The sequence below is a fragment of the Taurulus bubalis genome, assembly GCF_910589615.1.
Source record: "Taurulus bubalis genome assembly, chromosome: 21".
NCBI classification, from domain to species: Eukaryota; Metazoa; Chordata; class Actinopteri; order Perciformes; family Cottidae; genus Taurulus; species Taurulus bubalis.
The window spans coordinates 2,503,640-2,527,471 of NC_136609.1; the positions used below are offsets into that span (position 1 = coordinate 2,503,640).

Consider the following 23,832-nt stretch of genomic DNA (forward strand, 5'->3'; position numbering starts at 1 on the left):
CAGCTGCTTGATCAGAGCCCCTCTGTTGTGGAACCAGAGGCGTTCAAGGTCCAGGAAGAAAGTTAGGGCATTTTTGCTTTCAGCGGACCTAAATCTACGGTACACGAAATGTGCACTAAATTAATTACTAAAAATATTTAACTTCACTTAATCAAAATCAAACTTTGCAGAGATACTGTTATTAAATGAAAAATGTCTGGGGCTCAACGAGTGCCTCCAGTTTACACCCTCAGGGCGCTCCATAGAGCTTGGTTAAAACACATATTTATTTTGGGGATATGCACCATTTTAGCACAGTGTCACCTCAATTAATCTATTTTTTAAACTAGATATGGACACAGCCTGCAGATGAGGTAGTGGTGCAGGACTTCATCTTTAGCTTTTCAGTTTATAATGTGCATTAAATTGTGCATTCTCCCAAGATTAGAAGAACAAAATGTGCAATAAATGAAACGGCCGCAAACAAAACAGAACACAGGTTTTTATAGTGAGCAGAAATTCATCAGTTTTATAAGTTATAACCACACAGAGGGAGATTTCAAAGTGTATCGTGTGAACAGATAATATCTCGCTACTGTGAGGGAGGAAAGCGTCACATGATCATGTATTGAGTGACGCTGTGACAATGGGGCTTAGAGCACCTGTCCATTAGGTGTGGGTTCACCTTTGTCCGGTTGCAAACCGACATGTGAGCCACCTCTACATCTGAAACCAGAGTTCTTCCACTGTTGCTGGACAATATTCTCCCACAATGCAATGCACAAAGGAAAGTAGAGGAGCAGATCAAGACTGAAGCATCATATACATACATTGTGGTAAAGCAGCTCGAGAAAGTCCACATTTGATCACTTCCTGTTCGTATAAAGCAGTTATATATGTTGAAGTTATTGTACACTAACTGCTACAAGTACACAGTATTCTGAAGTAGTATGCAGTAATGGTTTTATTGGGACACAGCTTCACAGTTCAACCTCTCTTAAAACAAACCTTGTACATGAACATGGGAATATGAGAGCTCCTTCAGAGTCTTTTCCTCCAAGGTAAACTTTTCTACTTCAGAGATTAAACACAAAACAATTGTTCATAGACTTCAGCATCACAAACAATAATAACATTCACTATAACTAATTAACTTCAATTGATCTATCACATGGAGGTAAAAACTTTGCATTCAAAAGATCATTATAGTCAATATCTTTATGTCCATGAAGTAAAGTCACATAAACACACAGCTGCTTTGACTGTTGGTGTTATGGCGCCCTCTGGTGGATAGAGAAGGAATGGCATGTACAGCTGCAATATCCACATCTAACACAAGCTAAAGGAAATGCCATAAATCAAATAGTTGCTATCATCCACTGACCAAAACACTTCCTATTGTCATGTAACACTATATTACACAGTTCATCTCTTTGGTATGTTTAAAAATATTTCTTATAAAATCTAAAAAAAATCCTCTCACGCTGGTTCAGGGCGACAGCATGATTCTTGTCATAAGACATAAGAGGATTTCTTTTTGCAGGTCATATAAAAAATACAGAGAGGAAGAATTCCCTGAATACCTATTACACATATGACACATATTTAGGTTGTAACAGACAGTGAGTGTTTAAGCACCTGGTAATATAAATATTATAAATAGCTTGATATTGTCAGCTCAATAAAAAGTCCAGCGATTGATTCAGAGGGAGATTTTTGGTCAAACTTTTAGAACTACTCATAACAAATAAAATGTTTGATAATTACCGTTTCATTGAGCCGGAGCTGCAGAGAACCATTAAAAGCCAAATATAAATATGCAGAAAGGAGCTGCAGGAAACAGGAAGTTAAGGTCCTAAGGGACTGCACACTAAACTCATGAAAGTGCACACAGCATGAGACAGCAGCACAACACCAGCGGACTTTAGCACCTAAAAAGGGCCGCAAATACCTTGTAAACATCCGCTTTCTCCCTTATTTGAAAATATACCTGAAAATGTACGACCGGAACTTCCCGCCTTGCAGTAACAGTCATTTGGATGAATCCTGGACCCGACTGTCTGCTTTTAAAAATGATTTTTAGCAGCTTTTGCACTTATAGCTGCTACAAACAGAGATGATTCTGTCTTTTGAAGCAGACTATGCTTCAGAGTCCGATGCCTCTTCATCCACAGGTGGCTCCTGACCGGGTGGCTCCTGACAGCTTGGCTCCTGGCCGGGTGACTCCTGGCCGGGTGGCTCCTGACAGCTTGGCTCCTGACCGGGTGGCTCCTGACAGCTTGGCTCCTGACCGGGTGGCTCCTGACAGCTTGGCTCCTGGCCGGGTGGCTCCTGACAGCTTGGCTCCTGACCGGGTGGCTCCTGACAGCTTGGCTCCTGACAGCTTGGCTCCTGACCGGGTGGCTCCTGACCGGGTGGCTCCTGACAGCTTGGCTCCTGGCCGGGTGGCTCCTGACAGCTTGGCTCCTGGCCGGGTGGCTCCTGACAGCTTGGCTCCTGACCGGGTGGCTCCTGACAGCTTGGCTCCTGACCGGGTGGCTCCTGACAGCTTGGCTCCTGACCGGGTGGCTCCTGACAGCTTGGCTCCTGACCGGGTGGCTCCTGACAGCTTGGCTCCTGACCGGGTGGCTCCTGACAGCTTGGCTCCTGGCCGGGTGGCTCCTGACAGCTTGGCTCCTGACAGCTTGGCTCCTGGCCGGGTGGCTCCTGACCGGGTGGCTCCTGGCCGGGTGGCTCCTGACAGCTTGGCTCCTGGACATCCTTCAATATCATGGGTGAGCTCTCTGTCAAAAGATGAAATCATTGTGTTATCCACAATGCATCTGTCATATGGCAAGTTATGGTTCCATCTAGTAGAGTGTCATGGTGTTCCTCTCCAAGTCAAACTGCAGATAAATCTAAACTCCTCACGCTCAATTTACAAGTATGACGGTTTTTGAATGAATAAAACGTGTATATATTGTATAAAAATACACTGTATTGTACTTGTGCACGTTTAGGTATTAAATGCTTCAAAATGTTGAATGCCACAATTTTTTGCATGGTATGAAAACATAAAATAACTCACAATAAATGTAAATATACAACACTAAAGATGAGACGTGTGAAGTGATAAACAAATGTAATGGTGGCAGTGGGTGTGGTATCTTACCGTGAACGGTCCCATTATCATCTTGTCCTGCATCAAAGATGAACACATGTATGTTTACGTCACTGTAATATCAATAATGTCATGATTTGTTCTGTTATTCTGGTTCATTTATTACGCAGTAAGTGTGCAGTTTCAACAGCTGACAGGAAACACTTTTCCCGGATCGTGGTTCAGTTGATAAATCCACACAGGAACATGTCTTGTTTAGTGGAGAAAGTAAAAAAATAAGTGGTTTTAATTGACACCCAATGCTGCCAGTCAGTAAGCTACGACTTGAGCTCCACATTTATGCACATTTGCACCATCAAAAGCTGCGTTGGCTTTTAGCACTTCCTGTTTGCAGTGTACCCGTGTGGGCAGACAACTATCACCGGGCTACTTTGAGTCAAAGAGAAACCCCAAAAAAATGAGACAATTCTCAGGAAACTTCTGCTTCACTGGAGTTGCAGACGGAGCCCCGCCTCCTCTGGCTCTTTTAAATATGACATTTGCATTTCTCTGACTCAGGATCAAACTTCAAACACAGTCAAAGTAAAAAAGAAAACAACCTATTTCCATTTATCGTCCTGAGACTGGTCGACTAGATCTTCCATTTTGTTTTAGATGTATTCATTAGAAGGTTTTCTCTTTCTTTGATTGTCTTTTGTTATACTTTGAGCTTTAGAACATGTTTTCAAAAAGAAATAAAAGCTCACACTGCCATCGTTTAATAAATGGTCAAATCTACAGAGATTATTACACCTAAAGACGTGAACAATTTAAGTTAGAGGCAAAGATTTGGTCCATATATTTATAATGATAATACATTTTTTAAATACAATATTTTTTGGCTTCTTACCTTTTTTGCCTTTGAAAAAGTGGACACACAGAATCCCTACTACTCCGAATGGTATGAGGCAGGTTAGTGTCCACATCCGATCCCCTACACAAAAACAACAACAAGTGAATGAATAAGTGAATAAATAGGTGAGTAGTTTGCGACGTGGAGGCTGTAACTCACTGCTGGTGAGTTTGGAGGACTCTGCATCCCAAGGCTGTGACTCATTCGTGGGGAAGGGGTTGGGCATCGGGTCGCTGCTCTGGGAGCTGACCGGGTTCTCCAGCTCACAGCTGAAACTACCGTTCTCCTGACCACGAAGCAAACACATTCATATTTATAAGGAGCTCGCAATCAATAAACAACAATAACATCGGGGGCGAGACATGTGCATATTTATCTCGTACCTTTGTTATATTGAGCAGCTTGGTTGAATTCACCAGTTTGCCGCCTGACAGCCACCGATAGGTGACGGGCTCTGCACCTGTGGTGTTGCCTTCACAGGTGAGGAGGCAGAAGGTCATCTCAAGGTCACACCACTTAGAGACGGTGGGCTTAGAGACCGCAGCTGATGGAAACACACACAAAAGGTGAATATTTGAACTAAACGCTCCTCTTACAGCCAGACGTCGTTATGAACTCAGCGACTCACCGATGATGAGGAGCCGAGTGGAGTCGGTGGATTTGTTGTTGTTGATCATGGCCTCGTAGCGGCCGCTGTGGTTTCCCATCAGTCCTGTGATCGTCAGCGCTCCCGTCGAAATATTCAGCACACAGTGATCTATAAATATGTGTAGCTATGGTTACAATGCACCCAGGAAACACAGGTAATTCTCCTGAAAGAAAAAAACGTGTGTTCATATTTACGCGTATTTACTGCCTCGTTTATGTATTTCAGGATGTATTTCATAGGCATGTTAATACATGTATTATTAATTTGGCTTGAATGGCCTTCAATGCAGGATATCGTATAGATCAGGGGTCGGCATCCTGCGGCAAAACCTTTTTATTTTACTCATTATTCAAAGGGAACTCCTCTCATCTTGTAGTTTGAGCTGATATTGCGTCACTGAAAAAAAAAAAAAGCAGCTTCCCCTGCAGATGGCTCATCATGATCCACAGAGCTGCGCCCTCTGTAAACTATCAATGGATGAATACAAAAAGTCACGGAGAAAAACAGAGAGTTTAATTTTGCGTGGCTGTATTAATTTACTTTCAATGCCAACGATCCTGGCTTAGCTGCTTTTTATGTGGCGAGAAATTATCAAACAACAAAACATTTAATGTTGAAAGTTACTTCCAGAACAAACACTCAGTATTTGCTGATAAGTAACAAGCTGCAGATGAGCGAAGAAGAGCGATTCCTCAACTGCTGCAGAAAACTGAGCAAAGTAGTTTGACTTTCAGGAAGCTGACCAACTCCTGCTGCTGGTTCTGTGGCAGCTCATGAGACCCTGAGGGGTCCGGATCCGTCCTCCTCTGTTTCGGGTTAATAATGAAAACCTCCCGTGAGCCACACATATAGACAGGACTCCAGGGCCGCATAGTTGTGTTTTTAATTGACCTCAATGTAGCCGACACATGACTTTTTTTTCTCTCCTCTTTATAAAAGTTTGATAGTTATAAACAGGTAAAAATGCAATGTCAAGAATTGTCTTTATTCTTTTTCTATAATTTCATACATACAACAAACTATAGTTGTTGTATATATAATATGACTATACAATTTTATAAGCTGTGATATCGGATAACTGGGGAAATAAGGGCAAAATGGCTCTTTGAATAGGAAAGGTTGCTGACTCCTGGTATAGATGTAAAAGGGATTTTTTTTTAAATATAAATCCAGGTATATTTGTTTAAAGTTTTATTAAGTTGGAAAAAAATATCAAAATTCTTTAAAGCAATCCCTGTATTTTTACATTTAGGGATTGGATAGTCTGGATGAACCTAATAGGATACATGAATACTGACTCTGAATCTCTATTATATTACATTTACACCTAAAAACGTGTCAGACCCCTGATATAAACCCACAATAGCACCTTTGATTCTCAGGTTTTACCCTTTAAAACACTTAAATGGGTTATACATGTAACACATATCACAGGGATCAAAACGCCTGAACACAAATCCCTACAAATCGTAGACTATCTGCAGGTTTAAGGTTGTGTTGAACCAAGTGAGGTTGTGTATAAATACCTTCAAATTGGCGATAGCACTGCAGCGCTCCTTGGATCCACTCCACAGCGAGGTCTGGTCCGTGTTTCCATTCGATGGTGCTGATGGGAGCACTGGGGTCAACCGGAGCGTCCGGCGTGAGGACGACTGAGTCGCCGACTTTCCTGTAAACGGAGTTGTCTGCAAACAAAACAATGACAATGCTATATTGAATTCTTAAATGTTTTGTTGATCATGAGAGAAAAACTTGTACGTGTAAACAATTAATATCCACATATTGTACTTTATAGTGTAGAAGGTAAGTAGTAAAAGTACTCAGGCATGTTTAAAAGTATGTCATTGTATATTATACTATTAGATCTTACATTTGGAATACTAAACAGGATAATAATGCAGTAGCTTCTTAATTTGAGGCACTATTTCATATAGTTTCATTCATAAAAATGCATTTTTACAAGCTCATCAAATGTTTTGTGTACAAAAAATGAAAGCGTAAATTGGATCAGAAGTAATAACATAACACTGTGATATTTAGGTAGTAATAGTAGCCCAATTGATTTTGAAAGACTTTTACTTGTAATGGAGTATTTATTTGCAGTGTGCTGCTATGTCCACTTATTTTTCTACCACTGGTATCATATGGTATCATGGTACCAAAATGTATAATACTGGTCCCTGAAACGCAGTAATGTAGTATTTTAGTACCTCAAACGTGTACTATAAACGTTTGCTCCAACTTACCGGCGTTGACTACTGAAGACAGAAGGACGAGCAGCGACTTCCACATGTTATCTTCATTAAATTAAAACACAAATACCCGCAGCGAGACCGCGCCCTAAATATGTACAAGTACTTCAAGTATGAACCGAAACTGCTAGAAGTAATGAATGACAAACTGAGACTGAAGTGCGCAGTTAATACGAAAGTAGTCAGACCAGGAAGTGTTTTCTTATTGGTCTTGTTGGTGGTATTCCTCAGCGTGGGCCAAATAAAACAATAACTCCTTATTGGATAAGACGTCTCTTTGATGTGTGGAAGGACACACGTTTTAGCAAAAGCAAACAGGAAGTAAAACAATGTTATACTTATATTAGATTTCTTATCCTTTTCTAAAATGGAGACTCCAGCATTAGTCATAGAACAAGTATTACTATACTGTACTTAAATGAAGAGAAATGTTTATTTATTTATGTTTTTTTTGCATCCAGCATATTTTTATGGAAGCTCGTTAATACCAAAAAGATGAAGATCCTGTAAGTCATAACGAAGAGTTTTATGAGACACCATCTCATAATTACGATATTTGAGATACTATCTTATAATTATGACTTTACTTTCTCATCATTAGGAGATAGTAAGTCGAAATTCTGAGATAAAAGTCATAATTATGACTTTTAGGATTCACCGTGGTGGAAACGGGCTTTTTATATTTGCGGTCGTATGAAAACCCAAAAGGTTCTTCGATGTCGTGTCGACTCAGCAGCTGAAGGTTGAGAGAGAAAAACACTTTCTGCTCCAGGAATGATGCATTTCTGACTTTTCTTTCATTCCTGTGGTTTTAAAATCGTGAAATATTTCAAACCTTGAATTAATGAAACAACCCCACATCACGAGACCCTGAGGAGCATCATCTGCATACATAATAATATGAATGTGAGCATTTTCAGGTGCACTTATAATAATTTAAACATGAAAAAACAAGAATCAAGCGCCAACAAATCTTAATAATTTTATTGTCTTTGTTCTCATGATTTTACAAATATGATACTTCTGCAATTCAACTTTAACTGTGCAACACAATGGCATTATGGACCGTTAACCTCCGTGACTCCAGAGCTGTGAATCCTGCAGACCGAGGGCCTCGTCCGATGCTTTTAGTCACCAAACCAGTCGGTGTGTGTAGTGTCACCTCGGGCCAGCAGGGGGGTCCGCAGGATTCACTAGCAGCTTTAAAAAACACACAATTATTTTTACCACTGACGTAATGACGGCTAATGTCCCCTCCCTCCTCCTCGCCCACAGGTCAGAGGTCACTCCTTGACCGTGACTCTTTGGATGAGGCCGGTCACCTGCAGGGCCGCTTGTCTTTTTAATGGGTGATATCTCGCCACGTAGGTTTTTTTTCGGGACACCGGTACAGATGAGAACAATGGCATGCAAGACTCACACACAGACCCACTTGTTATTACTTCTTTTCTTTTTTTTTTTGACTTTTTTTTATAGAAAATAAAGATTCTGACATAAGTACAAGCACTGAGCCCTCGCAAACACCCAACAGCCAGCCAAGCGTATCGGAGACGTAGCGGAGGACGAACGCGCCGACACCGACGGCGTTTTTGGGGAGGGGCCTGCGACCGACGGTTAAAACCATTTCAACACAACAGCTGGCATCTTTTCATATTCAATAAGTCCTGTTTTGAGGACGTAATACATCTCACATTTATATTAGTTCTTCTTCTACACCTTTTTTTTTGTTTGTTTTACTACAAATGTATGTGCTTTTGGATTTAAAACGGGAAAACTGAAAAAGAAAAACGTCGGCGTGGAGTTCACCGACAGGCCCCACTCTGGCCAATTTTATTGCAAATGAAGTGATGACCTTCTGAACAGCAACACGCACTTCAATATGGCACAAGCATCTCAGAAATAGACCTAAATGCATCGTGGTCGTCGTGGGTGAATATCAAAAACCAAACCACACCATATCTAAAAATATTAAGACATTAATCATCAGTAGAGCAGAAAATAAATGAGTTTTTTCTTCTCCCGCCTCAGTCGAAACATGCAGTCTGCCGCTCTGCAGGCAAAACCAGATTCTGGACCTCTTGGTAAACGCCGAATTAAGAAAGGAAAGTCTTGGTTTCGAATGCGTGTGAACGCCGCACGTGATTAGCCTCGTCAGCCGAGCTAATGCACTTCTATTATTCATGACGGTAAGACTTGTAAATCCAGGTCACCGTGCAGCCGGCTGGATGACGCCTCCTTCGCTTTCTGAAATAAAAATAAAAAAAGCACACTGGCCAGCAAAGCGAAGACGAGCCTCGGACTTGCGTGACAAATTAAAAATCAAATTAACTTGAATAAAGAAAAGAAAATCTGGGTTTTTTAAAGCACTCGTCTTTCCTGACCCACTTTAATCTGATGTGCTTACATCCTAGTGAACGTCAGCTTTGGCACACTCGCTGCTGAGGTACCGGAACAAATATTTTGTCAAGTACGGAAACTACAGTTTATCTCCCACCGAGGATATTGTTGTTGCGTTATACTTTATGTATATTTATATATATATGAGAGAGAGGAGTACTTTTCTCTAAATTGTCTCTGGGGCGTTGAGGAGAAAATGGACACGTGAAGGCGTTCTCCTCCAGCCTCTTCCTCCGAAGGCTGCGGCGTGGAAACCCCGACTAAATCCCTCTCAGCAGTCCCATCTACCTGCTCACCATTTATCCCACTACAAAAATCCAAATAAATATTCTTTAAAAATAAGGGCAAATTGGTCAAACGAAAGGAAAAAACACAAATAAAATGAAGCAAAACAAATCAAATGTAGTGGCCTCATAATGTAACACAAAACTCTCTAAATACAATAAATCCATCACCGTCCAGTCGTCCTCAGTCAAAGAAAGAAAGAAAGAAATATTACAGGGAGGAATATATCTAGAGTAGTGGTTGTTTTACAATGGCGCCTGTCGAGAGACGACTGGGCATCAGTTTGTCATGTTGCAGCTTCTTTAAAGAAACTTCTTCTTCTTCTTCTTTCCCCGTCTCTCTTCTTTCGCCCGGAGGTGATCATGCTCTGTCTGATCAAAGTCTTTGACCTTTAACCCTTGGCTCCCCTCCCTCCCCGTCCCTTTCCCCACCTTCCTCCTCCTCCTCCTCCTCCTCAGAGGGCGGATAGTTCAGTCGGCGTAGTGCATGATCGACTCGACGTAGTTGCCGGGGAAGAGGCCCGTGGTCTCGTTCATCGTTCCCTCGTACCAGCCGTCGTCGTTCTTCTTGATCACGTAGATGATGGCGCCCTCCATGAACGACAGCTCGTCTTCCTTGTCCCGAGCGTAGTCGTAGATGGCCACCACTGCGGGAACATCGAGTGAGAAATACATCGTTATTCAGGAGAAATGAAGGCTTCTCTACATTATAAACCTCGACCAAAGGCAAGGCAACTTTATTTTAGAGCACATTTAAACTTCAAGGCGATTCAAAGTGCTTCACATAAAACCATTAAAACATAATGCAGAAGAAACATTCAAAAAGTGAGATGCAGGAATTGATTAACATCCTTGATTCTGGTTCAATTAAATTGACTTATCTGTCTGTTCAAACCCACAGATCTTTATTTTAAATGCTAGAGGAGATTTCAACGTCTCTAAATAAACCGAATATGTCCGGCTACATTTCGGGGCACTGTGCAAACTCAGATGTCTCAGTGTGTTTCGGGCAGACCTTTCTCCAGGTAGGTTTGTGGCGCCCAGGGCGGGTCCTCCTCGGCGTAGGGGTCGCTGTACTCCACCACCGCCGACTCCTCCTCATCCTCCTCTTCGTCGTCCTCGTAGTCCTCCGGCGGCGGAGGAAGAGGCGTCGGTTCCTCGAACACCGGCTCGTCGGCGGGCGGAGGCGGAGGCGGCGCGTCCGAGACTGGAATTAGTTTTCGGGCGGGCGGGAAGAAAAGAAAAAGACAATAAATACAAATAAAAAGAGATCGTGCATCGGAGGAAGGAGCGGGAACGGGAGGCGGCCATGCTGGATGCATGAAGACACTCACACTCACTGCGGGAAACACAAGCTATGCAAACACAGACGGCTGCAAACAAAGCGTGCGTTTCTAAAGAAATGTAAATATGGAGCTCATTTACTTGGTCACATGATCATGCTCGGGAACAAACATGCTTTATGATTCATATCATGCTGCACTCGTCTGTATTTTGGGGATCAACCGCCAACATTTGCTGCCGAAGGGACCAGAAGTTACCGTCAGAAAATCTCTTTCTGTGTGATTTAATGAGTGAAAAGAGTTCAGAATATCTCCCGTGATTTGTTACTACAAATGTGAAAACTGGAAAGAAAAACATTGTCAGAAAAGGGCAAAAAAGTTGCATTAAAACGATCCCTGACGCAGCTGCTGTTGGAGGATGATCCCTAAACATCCCACTAAAAAGGGGACGAATCGCTGGCTGACTTTTGGGGTCATGCAGCAAGGGGGCGGGGCTAAAGGCCACTTACTCGTCTCCTGAACCCGGGCCACAAAGCCCATCAGAGGCAGCTGAGGAGTGATCTGCATGGAGGGGGGAGGGGGCGCGAGCGGGCCGGCTATCACTAAACATCACCGAAATAACCAGAGGTGGAGGAAGACGAAGAGGAGGAAGAGGAAGAGGACAGACATGAGAACATTAGTATCACCAAGAACAGGAGAGTTAAAGAACAGGAATAAGAATAACAGTAAATGCAACATCACGGCAAAGATGATTATTCATAATAATAATCCCGAAACTATTTTCACCACTAGTTAATGAACAGAATAAGAATATTTATACTAATTAAATACCTTTAATTTGTATAAAAAGAGAGAAAGTAGCATCTCCTCGCATTTGACTAGTTTTTGCATTTTTAAAACAATGAATTGATAATCAAAATAACTGCAGATTAATTCCATGTTGATTTTAATTATTCTGGGCTAAAACTTGATGATACTATTCCTTCTTTTTATATAATTAGAAATGTAAGCTATTTTTAAAGATGCTACCTTGAATTTTTTTATTTTAGTAGAGTGATCAGAAAATACCACTTAAATAATAAAGACATCCAAAAATTTTTTTTTTACAATGATAAGTTTATATAAGGTTTAAGGTTTAAAAGTGTTGTTAAAATGATCCAAACTGTTGCAGATAAATGCTATAAATTAATTGGTTCTAGCTTTGTAAACATGAATATTTGCTGCTGCTCTATTAATGACAGTAATATAAATTACATATCTTTGTTTTAAATCTCTGGTCGGACAAAAAAAGACATTTAAATGTCAACTTGATCTCTGGGAACTCATTTTATGACATTTTTATGAAGCGACGTTCCACCAGTTCAGAGATTAGCTGCAGCCTCAAATTACTTTTAATGAATTTAATTGCTTCCTCCCCCACATGAATACATGTTCAGAACATCCATCAGACAAAGTGTCAGTTTTATTATATATATATATATATATATATATATATAAATATATGACAGAAATAAACTCAGAGACGTGACACTGAACAGACAGCTGGAGAGACAAATGGAGGACAAGTGGAGTTGATGGGAAATGACAGACAACGAAAAAAAAGATCTTTTCATAAAAGATGCAGAAGTAGAGTCAGACTCTAAAGGATTCTTTGAACCAGAACTCATCGGTTCTGCAGCCGACGGCATCACCTGTACGCTAGTAGGTAATACAACAGGTGAATTGTACCACAAAAAACATACAGAAAACGTGTCATTATTTCTAAATTTTACAATTAAGGTAACGTAGAAAAAAGTGATTGTGTTGCATTAAAGTCTGCAGTTTAAAAGATGATTAATATTATATGTTGGTTTATATGTGAACATATTGACTGTGTTTTCCACACCCACACACACACACACACACACACACACACACCCACAGTACCTTGGTTCTGGGCGAAGTGCGGCCCCCCGTTCTGCTGGCTCTGGGCCGTGTTGGGCTGACCCGTGACGGACGCGGGTCGGCGGTACGGCAGCGAGCCGCCGACCTGCGAATTCAGAGGCGGCTGCGCCGGCCGATTCATGCTGTAGAACTGAGCGGCGCCTGCAGGGGGCAGCAAAGAGTCACTTAACGAGTCACTATTCATCTGAAGCGTGAGGTCGAGTTTCTTTCTGTTTTATGATTTAGCTCAGTGGTAATTCCTTGCACCAAAAAAAAATGAATTTCCCTAATTTATCACTATTAACATTTGACTAATTGGGTTAATTTGCTAACCTGAACAGCAACGCTGCTTTTTACAATATACAGCCACACAAAAACGAAAAAAAGACAGAATAAATACAGATGAATAAAGAATTCACTGTAAAGCATTTCACCACACAGCTCATGCATTACACATCAGAACAGCATCATCATCATCATCATTAACACACACACACACACACACACAAGCAGCTTGATGAGATGCTGTGAGGGATGAAGAGCAGAAGCAGAAAATGGAAAAACCCGCCAGGATATCCAGAAGGTTTTGATAAATATTCCAGAAGTGAAATCTCTCCACCTTTAAAAAGGTCGGGTCGCTGCTAAATGGAAAGCCGTCCTTTGAAATGCAGATAAGAGATTATGCACGACACTATCTAGTTTACCTTTCTGTACTCTAGATTGTACTTTCTAAATAAATGGACTAGGTTGTGCAGCCCTTGAGAAATCTACCCGTAAAAAACCTGGAACATAAGATCCATCTGATTATTTGAGGATTTGATCCTTTACTTGATGCATGAAAGCAAACCGTGACCCCTAAACAACGCCTCCTAGTCACTTGAAAGGTGTTTCCTTGTGTTATCCCCTTGTTTCCTTCTCCCATCCCATGGTGATGACATGCCGGTGGAGGAACACGTCTGGGTCTTGCATGGAGGATGTCGGGGGAGGCGGGGTGGAGGGTGAGCTTCTCCCACCGGGCGACACTCACCTTGTGCAGGGTTGCCGAAAGCAGCGGGGCCCGTGCCGGTGGGGGCCGCGGAGGCAGGGAGCTGGGGAGGGGGCGGGGGTACAGGCGGGGTCTCTACGTGGGGGTTTGGGGCCTGTGGGGGGCCGTCTAGGGCCGTGGTCGGGGGTCCGGGGGTGGTGGCGGTGTTGGGAGGCTTAGCTGGGTTGGACGGGACGGGGACTGAACCGAGAGAGGGGTTGAGGAGGGAAGAGGTAAAAGGAGGGAGAGAAAAAGACAGGTGAGGGAGGTCAAGAGCAGAGTGAGACGGGAGAAAAGGATTCCAGTGGATCCAGGGTTCCTACACATCCTCCTTTCACGCAATTTCACACTAGACAGGGTTCACACATGTTGACCAATGGATTCCATGACTTTTAACCAGATTTCCATGACCAAATGAGAACACAAAGCATACAGTAAACCTTAAATGACACAAATGAATGAGACGATAGTTTGATTAAAAGAATAAACATTTATACAGATGCCTGTATGTATGCCTGCTTATATTCTGAGTCTTTCTTTTAAAAGCATATTCATTATTTCAAACTCAGCGTAAATGAACGACATGAACACATGAATATAACACATTTACATGACTTTTACTAAACCTTTTGGATTTTTTTTTTCTTTTTTTTTTTCAAAAGACTTTTCCAGGCCTGGAAATAACCATTTTAAAATTCCAAGATTTTTCCAGGTTTTCCACGACCGAAAGAACCCTGTCTAGAGCGTGCAGGAATCCTGGATGGCGAACAAATATTAGTCAAGATAGTTAGTCTCACACACACACACACACACACAGATCCTCAGACAGGAAACAGGAAGCCGGCGTTACCTGGGAAGGCGTTGGGCGGGGCCGGGGTCGGCACGGCGATGGGCAGGCCCACGCTGCCGCTGCCGCTGTTCTCTCGGCTGCTGCTGCGGCTGCTGCTCGGGTGGCTGCCGCCGCTGCTGCCGCTGCTGGAGGGGTGGGGCGCAAACACGTCAGACCACAAACACACACACACACACACACTCCGGATGCACCGCCGTACGTGCCGAATTCTTTTCTATTTGGAAAACGTTAACCGTTTTTTTTGGGGTTCAAAACTAATGAAAATCAAATCTTCACAAGGAAATACGGAGTCACGGGAACTAACCGGTGTTGTTCTGTGTATTTAGTGCGGCGCAGCTCCATTTGAATGGACGTAACGAATGAAAAGGAAAGGAGACAAGCAGAGGGGGAAAAGGAGACGGCCACTCCGAAGAGTTTCTTCATGGTTAGTAATCGTGACGTTTTATTCTCTATTTCTTGGTGTTTTCAGCTCATTTGCAACCTATTTATCACTATTAAAAATAATCAAACGCCAACAACTTCAATGTGTTTCTAACATCAATAAACTGTCCATCCTTTCTCCTAATATTGATACTAGTTGCACCCACTTTGGGTCAATCTTTCTTTGAAGGTATTGATGGTTTCTCACCTGTTTTACACATAAAAAAATACCAGAAATTATTTGGAAATAATGTGTTGGTCCATACAGGCTCTTGGCTAAAACACAGATAATTTACTTTAAATGCAATTGGCACAAAATCAGTGGTATAAAACTCTAATCCTGCCGTTTCCCCGTTGCAACACAATAACTCACATTATTAACGAGAGCATTGATGTGTTAGTGTGAGCCGCTACTACGTCACATGATGAAAATGAATGAATAAAATAAAGAAGCAGCTGGAAGCCTCAGCAAGGACACATGACAGGTAGACAAAGACAAAGCGAGGACACGTGAAGAACAGATGAGCCGGGATGGAGCGGTGCAGATAAAGGGGCAGAGAGGAGAGTCGGGGGACGGTTTCCTGGACCAGAAATGTTCAAAACACTTGGCTCAACAGATGGGGCGCCATGACGAGACTTCAGAGTAAAAAAACTCCAAGCTTCCACTTCCCTCGCGGCAGACGGAGACGTCTATGAATACCTCTCTGGTTTCGGATGGGAGCGTCTCGTCTGGGTGACACGCCGATGTAAAGACGATTACCACAGGAACCCGTGTTCCTCTGCTCACGCAGCTTTAAATCTTTGTCCTTATATAATAAACCAGCTCCCTGGGAGCAGGAACTGTTGATTAAAAAAAAGGTGAAAGTTGCTCAAACTCTAGGTGGAGGGATAAAAAGAAGGAGTGATTTCCACGAGGAGTCATTTCAGAGAAGAAGAAAGGCATGGTCACAGGAGCTGGCTCGCATTTTCAGTGGAGGAGAAGAAAAAAAGTTGGGAGGGAGGTTCAAGAAGTAGAGATGCATGCTGGGAAGCGGGAAGGGGGTACCTGTACGTGCGGTTCCTCTGATTAACGGATGCAGCGCGCGCAGGGCTCTGCAGGGGTTGCGCCGTGTTGCGCGTCGGGCTCGAGACGTAGTCATTAGGGACAACGGGTGGACGCACCGGCTCAAGCGTCTTATAGGGGGAGTGGCGCCTGCGAGAGGGTCGGGAGGACAGGGAGGGTGGGGGGGCACCCAGAGAAGTGTGGGGGAGGGGGAGGAGGAGGAGAGCAAGAAACAAACAAGTGCAAACTTAAAAAACGGGGCATGATAGGCGGTGAACACTGGGGGCGGCGTGAGGACGACATTGAAGACGTGAGCTCGTTCAATTTACATTTAGACGTTGACCAGCAGCTTGAATCAGTTTCCCCAAAAGGTTATTCGTGTGTGCAAAGATAAGATTGCAGTGTGACTGCTGTGTGTTTTTAGTAAAGTCACTTTATCACCAAATTACAAGCTCCTTTTAGTTCTTTTCCTTCAAGTTATATAGAAGAAAACAGCAGGATAATGAGTGACGAGGCATCAGAGTGGCTGCTGGTTTAAAATTAAATTCAATTAAATGTGACTCTGAACCTCTGCCCACAGAGAGAACAACCCCCAACCCTGAGATTTATTAATCCGGGCCTGAAAACATCCCGGCTGACCCGTCTCTGAGCACTGTTGCTATGGCAAAACGTTGCGATGAGGAATATGGGGCAGCAGGAGTGGGCGGGCCGGGTCACACACAACTGAAAAGTAAAAAATGTAATAAAAAAAAAAAAAAAAGGAAAGTTGAAGAACAAGAAGACAAATTAAAAAAGGAAGATGTCTGCTCGTAGCCGGAAGCTGCTTCATGGAGGTTGATGCATCTTAAAAAAGGACACACACACACACACACACACACACTCAAGAGACAGACACACAAACAGCACTTTGCAAGGTAACATGCATGAGTCCCTGTGGAACGATAGAAACCTTCAACAGTCAGACACACGCATCAAAAACATCTCGGCTGCTTTTATCCTCATTGTTCGCACGCTGGTTCCGACTCAAGAGGTCGGACTCTAACGAGTGAAGCGCTCCGTCGTTCTTCCATGAATTCCTGACCGTGACCTTTCTGAGCCCCTCCTGTCCCCTGACATCACACACATGCCAATAAAAGGTTGAAGACAGATCTGAGATCTTTGCTGAGATGTTACAGGTTCATGTTCCCGTCTGAGGTGTCCGTGTTTTAACCCGTGGCTGCAGGAAGGTTTTTGCATATCGCTCCCGTTTCCTCCCGCAGTCAGGACGGCTGGAGACTCAGAAATTACCACGAATAAAAAAAAAGACGAGTGTTATCATCGAAAGCTGCTTTCACATCGAATATAGAATCAGTTCCTTTCAATTCAGGAATTCATTACAATCATTGTAAGTGCTGCGTCTCTGAAAAGGAGCTGAGCTTTTGTGTTCTTGTGTGCAATACAACTAATAAATGTTTATTTAAATCACAAGCTGTGTTGATTAAGGAACATGTGTTCTTCTACCTGCGTTTAGAGATTTAACATCCTTCCTCTCTCTATATTTACAAAATGGTTGTTTGATATTTGTACAGAAACGCAGGTAGCAGCTGTTCTGCAACTCTCTCTCTCTCTCTCTCTTAAATCTTCACCATTCTTTTTCTTTTCATGTTCAATGCATCTCAACAAAAGTTTGTTTTGATGCATTGAACACGTTTTTTACATGCCGTCAAGCCAATCAATTAATATCAATTCAGAAGGTCTTAATATGTGCAAGAACCCAGAAGAGACAGATTTCAGCTTGTTATTTAGTGTGAAAATCTCTCAACTAGGATGAGAAGCTTTTTCATAAAAAGGACGCTGCCGACCAGCACAGAAAAAACTAAAAAACTGCACTGAAGCTTATTTTAAAACCCCCAAAGGACAGTAATTAAACGAGGAGGTAAAAGGGGAGATGATGAAACTGGGAGCAAGCAGGCCCGTCTGGAGGGCCGGTGGTTTGGTTCCAAACAAACACGGCTACAGCCCGTCTGGACTCGCGTCCCCGCTACATACCCGAGGGTCCCTTTCCCCGACATGGGCGGGCTGGGGGGCTTCTGCGTGGGCGGGTTTGTGCGAGGGAGGCCTCCTCCTCCTCCGGCCTTCATGTTCTGAGCGCTGGCCTGCAGGAGGAGAACACGGTTACCTCAAAAGGAGAGCGGAGAACAAGGTTTATTTATTCACCTTCACGTCGCGATACAAGGTCCATACCACGCTCATCTGATCAATACCAGGCTGGAGCCAAACAGCTAGCCTGGCTCTGATAAAAGGGGACAAGACCCAAATACGAGCGCCTCGAAAACTCACTAATTATATCTGGTTTGTTTAATTAACCCTTTTACCCGTAGTTGCACAGATTACCCCAATGAGATAATAATAAGTGAGCTTTAGAGGTGCATTTACGTAACCTTTGAACAGACGCAGGCTAGCCGTTTCCAGTCTTTATGCTAAGCTAAGCTAAATCTGGTATCCATCTCACGCTCAACAACAAAACTATACTAGTAAGTATAATTGCCAAAATGACAAACAAATTCATTGATAGAAAACAAATAAATAAATAAAAATAAATCTCTCACAGCATTTCAGAACAAAACACACACAAAACACCCCTCTTTGGTTAGAGGCTCTTACTTTGAAAGTCTTACCTTAAACCTTTGCAACCACTACGGTTGATTATAAAGACACAATTAGGCAAGCGGAAAGAGAGAGGGAGAGAAGAAGAAGAAGAAGAAATCAGAGGATTAGTGAAGGAAGAGAGAAACAGTTATTCGTGCATGAGGCCCGTGGAGCCGAGTGGGAGAGATTCAGACAACAAAGGCTCAGTGTTACAAGCTGAGGAATTCCTTCTTTGAGACCTTTGGAAGGTTGAAAACTAGGGATTTCATTTTCTGGAAAACAAGCTTCTCTTTGTTCACAGAATCAGTGGGAAGCGAACTTCGCAAAAACTAAAATCTGCCCACTTTCCCTATTTTATTGAATAAAAAAGATAATTGTGCGGGAACCTGTTGAAAGTAGCAGGTGACAGATTTACAACAAGCGAGTGACAATAACATCCCACCATGTTGAGAAGTTATTCATTTATTTTCTTGCATTACTCGTCACTGAAACCCAACTGTGACATTTCTTCAATTAAGCTCTCGTCACTCTGTAACTCACAAATACACCATTTTGAAATGTAAAATACGTATTATGAAATAGTGATAACGGTAAAATGTCCCACTACTTCACACAGAAAAGCAAAACATTTAAAAAGGTAGAAAAACTAACTTAATTTGGTGATTTTTTAAAAGTTTTTCCAAAGACGGACGCTTCATAAAACTAGCTGAAAGGTAGTGCATTATTTCTGGTCATTTCCTTCACTTTAAATAGCATATTTAGGACTTTTCCACCCACACAAATGAGTCTAATTGATCAGATTAAGGCGGAAAACAGCGAGACGCCCACCTTGACCCCGTGGCCCATGTCGTCCAGCATGCTGTAGTCGATGGGTTTGCGGATGTAGCGCACCGGCCTCTCCGGGTTGGCCGGCGCGATGATCTTGTGTGTGCGGGACGTGTTCTTGTTGGTGGTGAGGATGCCGATCTCCCGCCGGGCCACCTTCTCTTTGTGGATGTCCACCGTCTGAGAACGTTTAAATTGAACCGTTTAAATACACTTTGGCTTCTCTTACACTTTGAAATAACACATTTCTGCGTGTCGGGAGCCGACCTGCGAGATGTGGTTGATGGAGGACTCCATGCGCCGGAGCTGCGAGGCCTGGATGTCGAGCATCTGCAGCACATTGTTGGCCAGCGTGTTGATCAGGTAGGCGACGCTGGCCAGAGACTGGGTGGTGTAGTTCTTCGTCTCCTCCAGCGCTCGCTCCTTATCTGGAGACTGAACGAAAGATATGCAACATTTAAAAAGATATGTTTGCATTTCATAGTGCGCCCAGGAAGACGCCGAGACCGAAAATATAGTGTGTAAACCTGCAGACGTCGCATACTCCGACGTTTGTCATTATTTACTCAACCCTGGAGCAGATAGTGATGCATCTAAAAAATTAAAACGGGATCCCGAATGCATGTTGAGGCGGCAGCATGGAGGGAAACGGCTGCATCAAAGGTTTCAGAGCCCAGAAGTAACATTTGAAGTGAAAACGAAACTTTAATGGAGCTGCAGCCGCTGTGAGAAGAGGCAGAGGAGGAAGAAGATCTGCTCGCTTCTGCTGGAAAACTGGATGCATCGCAGCATGCAAGGCGGAGGGAGAGAATACTTAATTATTATTAATTACTGAAGTAAAAGTGTTGTTCACGCTTCTAAAATGCAGCATTTATATATTTATATAAATAAATGCTGCATTTATTTATATAAATGTTTTATATAAATAATTTATATAAATGTATTATATTATTATCAATGTATTACATTATTATATAAATAAATTATATAAATACATTATATAAATACATTATACATATAAATAGATGCAGCATTTATTTATATAAATGTATTATATAAATACAATTAATAATGTATTATATAAATCACTTGTATAAATGTATTATATTATTATAAATGTATTATATTATTATATAAATGTGTTATATAAATAAATTAGAAATGCAGCATTTATTTATTTATATAAATGTGATAGTTAACCGACTATCTTTGGGTTTTGCGTCTTCAAACAATTTGAAGATGACGTGATAATAATATTATTCTAGAAAACAATATGAAATGACAGACAATCATTTGTTGCCGCCCTGAAACAAAACCTTTAATTATCTATTTCCAGATCAACATGCAGCAGATTGATTCACAGCCTCTGTGGTTTGTGATTGGATATTGAGTTATTGATTGATTTTGTTAAATTAAAGAAATCCCAGCTATGCTCCGAGGGCTTCAGATAGCGCTTCAGATATTGACGTGTCAAATGAAAACCAGGAAATTGGGAGAATATTTTCTTTACAAGATAAACAGAATCATAACAATCTGATCTGTTTATTATTTTGGGGAGTGGCTGAAGTGACATTATAACCATGAACCTGAATAAAGATGAAGACGTAACGAGAGGCAGCACAATAAAGCCCTCACTGGTGACGCGGCTATTCTCTTTCATGTGAAACGAGACGATTCACAATCCAATCCGACAAATCATCAGACTTCTGCACGCAGACGTCATCCTGTAGAGAGGAGCGTTCAGGGCGCAGCTTCTGGATCACCAACACAAACCGGTTCTGTGGCAAAAGTCAGGAGCGACGCTGCAGCCGCTACCTGATGAAGCAGAAAACCGCCTCGCTGCTGATGCACTTCTGGGACCATTTAGTTTGGAGTGTTGTTCCCCAAACAGGTAGAAAAAACATCTGTATCCCAATACTTCCACTATATATATATATATATATATATATATATATATATATATATATATATATATATATATATATATATATATATATATATATATATATATTCATTCATTGAGCCAATAACAGATCCTTTACCTGTGTTTTCTTTTCCCTTGATAGAAACTCTGTACAACAATCTGTGGGACTGATTTATGCAGAACTGACAGAGGAAACACTGCATTATGGGTAATTGTAGTTAATATTGATTGGTCACATCTCGGTGATAGCAGACCCTGTTAATAATACATACATACACATATATATATATATATATATATATATATATATATATATATATATTATTATTTCTCCCTTTGTTTTTTGTTTAATGTTAATATATCTAAATTAATAAAAATGTAAGTGACAAACACAATAATATATATATATTATATAATAATATGTATATTATTAGAACATATTTCCATTTAAGAATAGGGATGCACCATAACAATTACTATGATTGCGCATCCTTATTGTTAAATAGGGATTAATTAATATTACATTAAATATGCTTGTTTATGTATTTCTGTTAAAGGGTTGCATTGACTTTTTTGTTGTGGTTTGTTTTGTGTCTTTTTTCCTAAATTAATTGTGTAATAATTTACAGAAAGAAACTTCTGTCATATTCTTCGTTGGTCCAACGTGGTTTTACTAGTTGAAAAAAGTGATATTCTGTAATCAAAAATACATAAAATCCACTTTTTTTCAGTATTCTTTTACTCCCAGTGGTTCAAAATGCAACTCCTGGAAAGGCTCAGAATCTGACATGACCTGTCCTCACTATGACTCTGCAGACACACCTGAGAGAAACCAGCCCACCGCTCCTCAGGTGGTTGTTGAGATAGCTGACAACTCAACAGCATCAGACTAATACTTCACTGTTAGAACAAAGCCGCTATTCTCAGTTTGCACACCTGCAACATGTGAATTAGAAAGCTTGCAGATCACAATAAAACCCGGCTTTAAAGACATGAATTATAAGTGGAGTGTTCCTCAGCAACAGCTTCCTGCCAGCTGATCTATAAGTCATAATAATTATAATAATAATGTGAAAACCTTGCAGCTGGGGTGAGAAGTAAACCAGGGCAGCCGGCCAGACCGCAAGCCGCCAACATGCAACCTGTCAGACCTGCTCATGACGTCACATCTCAGCATCACACCTGGTCAACCCTCTCAGCTCACACCATGACGTCACGTTTAGGTATCACACCGTGCTCCCACATTTCTCCCCCCCGGTGGGAACAGGCCTGAAAAGGTGCGAGAGGAGACAAAAGCCCACCTGCAGAATACTACAACCCCTGAATGGGTTTGATTACACTCACAAACTCAAATGATACTGCACGTCAACAGCTCATTAAATCACATAGTTCACAGAAAAATGCAATATTACTTTGCATTTTCCAAGCTGAAGAGAAATGTGTGAATGAAACTGAGCATTCATAGCAATGTAGGTTGAATAGAGCATTTTTTTATGGGTTTAAAAAAGCCATAAATCACGTGCAAGTCGCAGTGTTTCAGTGCAACGTGAATACATAAATGGTTGTCGGTTAATCTGTCACACCAACGCGCATCACAGATCAATCTGGCGGTGATATCGCGTCCGGCACGTGATCGATCCCCGCACCGGACAAGATAAAATCGATTTTGCGTGGTTGCCTGTTGGGTTATTTAAGCCGAGCTATCCTGCTAACGACACATCCCACGATGGTTACAGATGCACGAGTCAAACACGCCGTCGTGTCGATGGAAATGTGAACCAATAAGCGACATTTAGCGCGCGTGTGCACGAACACAGCAGCAAAAAATATGAATTATTTATTCAAACGCATTGACAGTGGGGTTGTTTTTGCTTTAGCTACATAGCTTAGCATCGGTTCGCCCCTCCGTTGACAACCATTAAAAAAAAAAAAAACACCCGAAACTACACCACCTATTATTCCACGGGCGCGCGCGCGCGGCAGCTCACCTGCACATAGTTGCTTTCGCAGTATTCCGCGACTCTTTCCAAATTAGTGAAACTGTCTAGTAGTGCGCTTCGTCCAGCTGGAATCTCCTCTTCCAGAAGCATTTGTAGCTCCGCCATTTTCACATCTTTAGCAGAGCGGTGTGTGTGTGTGTCTGCGCGTGAGTGTGTGTGTGTGTGTGTGTGTTCGGCGCCTCTCTATCGCCACCGCGGCCTTGAGCGGTACTGCAGGACCGCCTCTCTATCGCCATCGCGGCCGTGTGCGGTACTGCAGGGCTCCCTGCAGCAACTAGTAGAGGGAGCAGGGGTTCCCAACATGAATAATGTTTAAAAATAGAAACGCATTATCGGGTGAAATGCTTTTGTGAATATGTG

General features: G+C 42.1%; 1 protein-coding gene across 4 annotated transcripts; it reads right to left on the minus strand.

Moving 5' to 3' along the window:
* Positions 1-10,021: 10,021 nt before the first annotated feature.
* On the minus strand, positions 10,022-23,586 carry LOC306753082 (abl interactor 2-like; the record flags this gene model as incomplete). Of its 4 annotated transcripts, none has more annotated exons than XM_079236918.1 (12): positions 10,022-10,200; positions 10,569-10,760; positions 11,346-11,438; positions 12,763-12,921; positions 13,787-13,984; positions 14,634-14,758; positions 16,099-16,245; positions 18,124-18,230; positions 18,753-18,770; positions 19,552-19,728; positions 19,816-19,983; positions 23,461-23,586. In XM_079236918.1, the coding sequence occupies 12 exons, from the start codon at positions 23,575-23,577 to the stop codon at positions 10,025-10,027; spliced, it is 1,677 nt and encodes a 558-aa protein (XP_079093044.1). In that variant the 3' UTR covers positions 10,022-10,024. The 4 variants fall into 4 exon arrangements, with proteins under 4 accessions (XP_079093044.1, XP_079093042.1, XP_079093045.1 ...); XM_079236916.1 differs by having other exon boundaries at positions 11,346-11,432; positions 23,461-23,577; XM_079236919.1 differs by lacking the exons at positions 11,346-11,438; positions 13,787-13,984; positions 18,753-18,770.
* Positions 23,587-23,832: the final 246 nt, after the last annotated feature.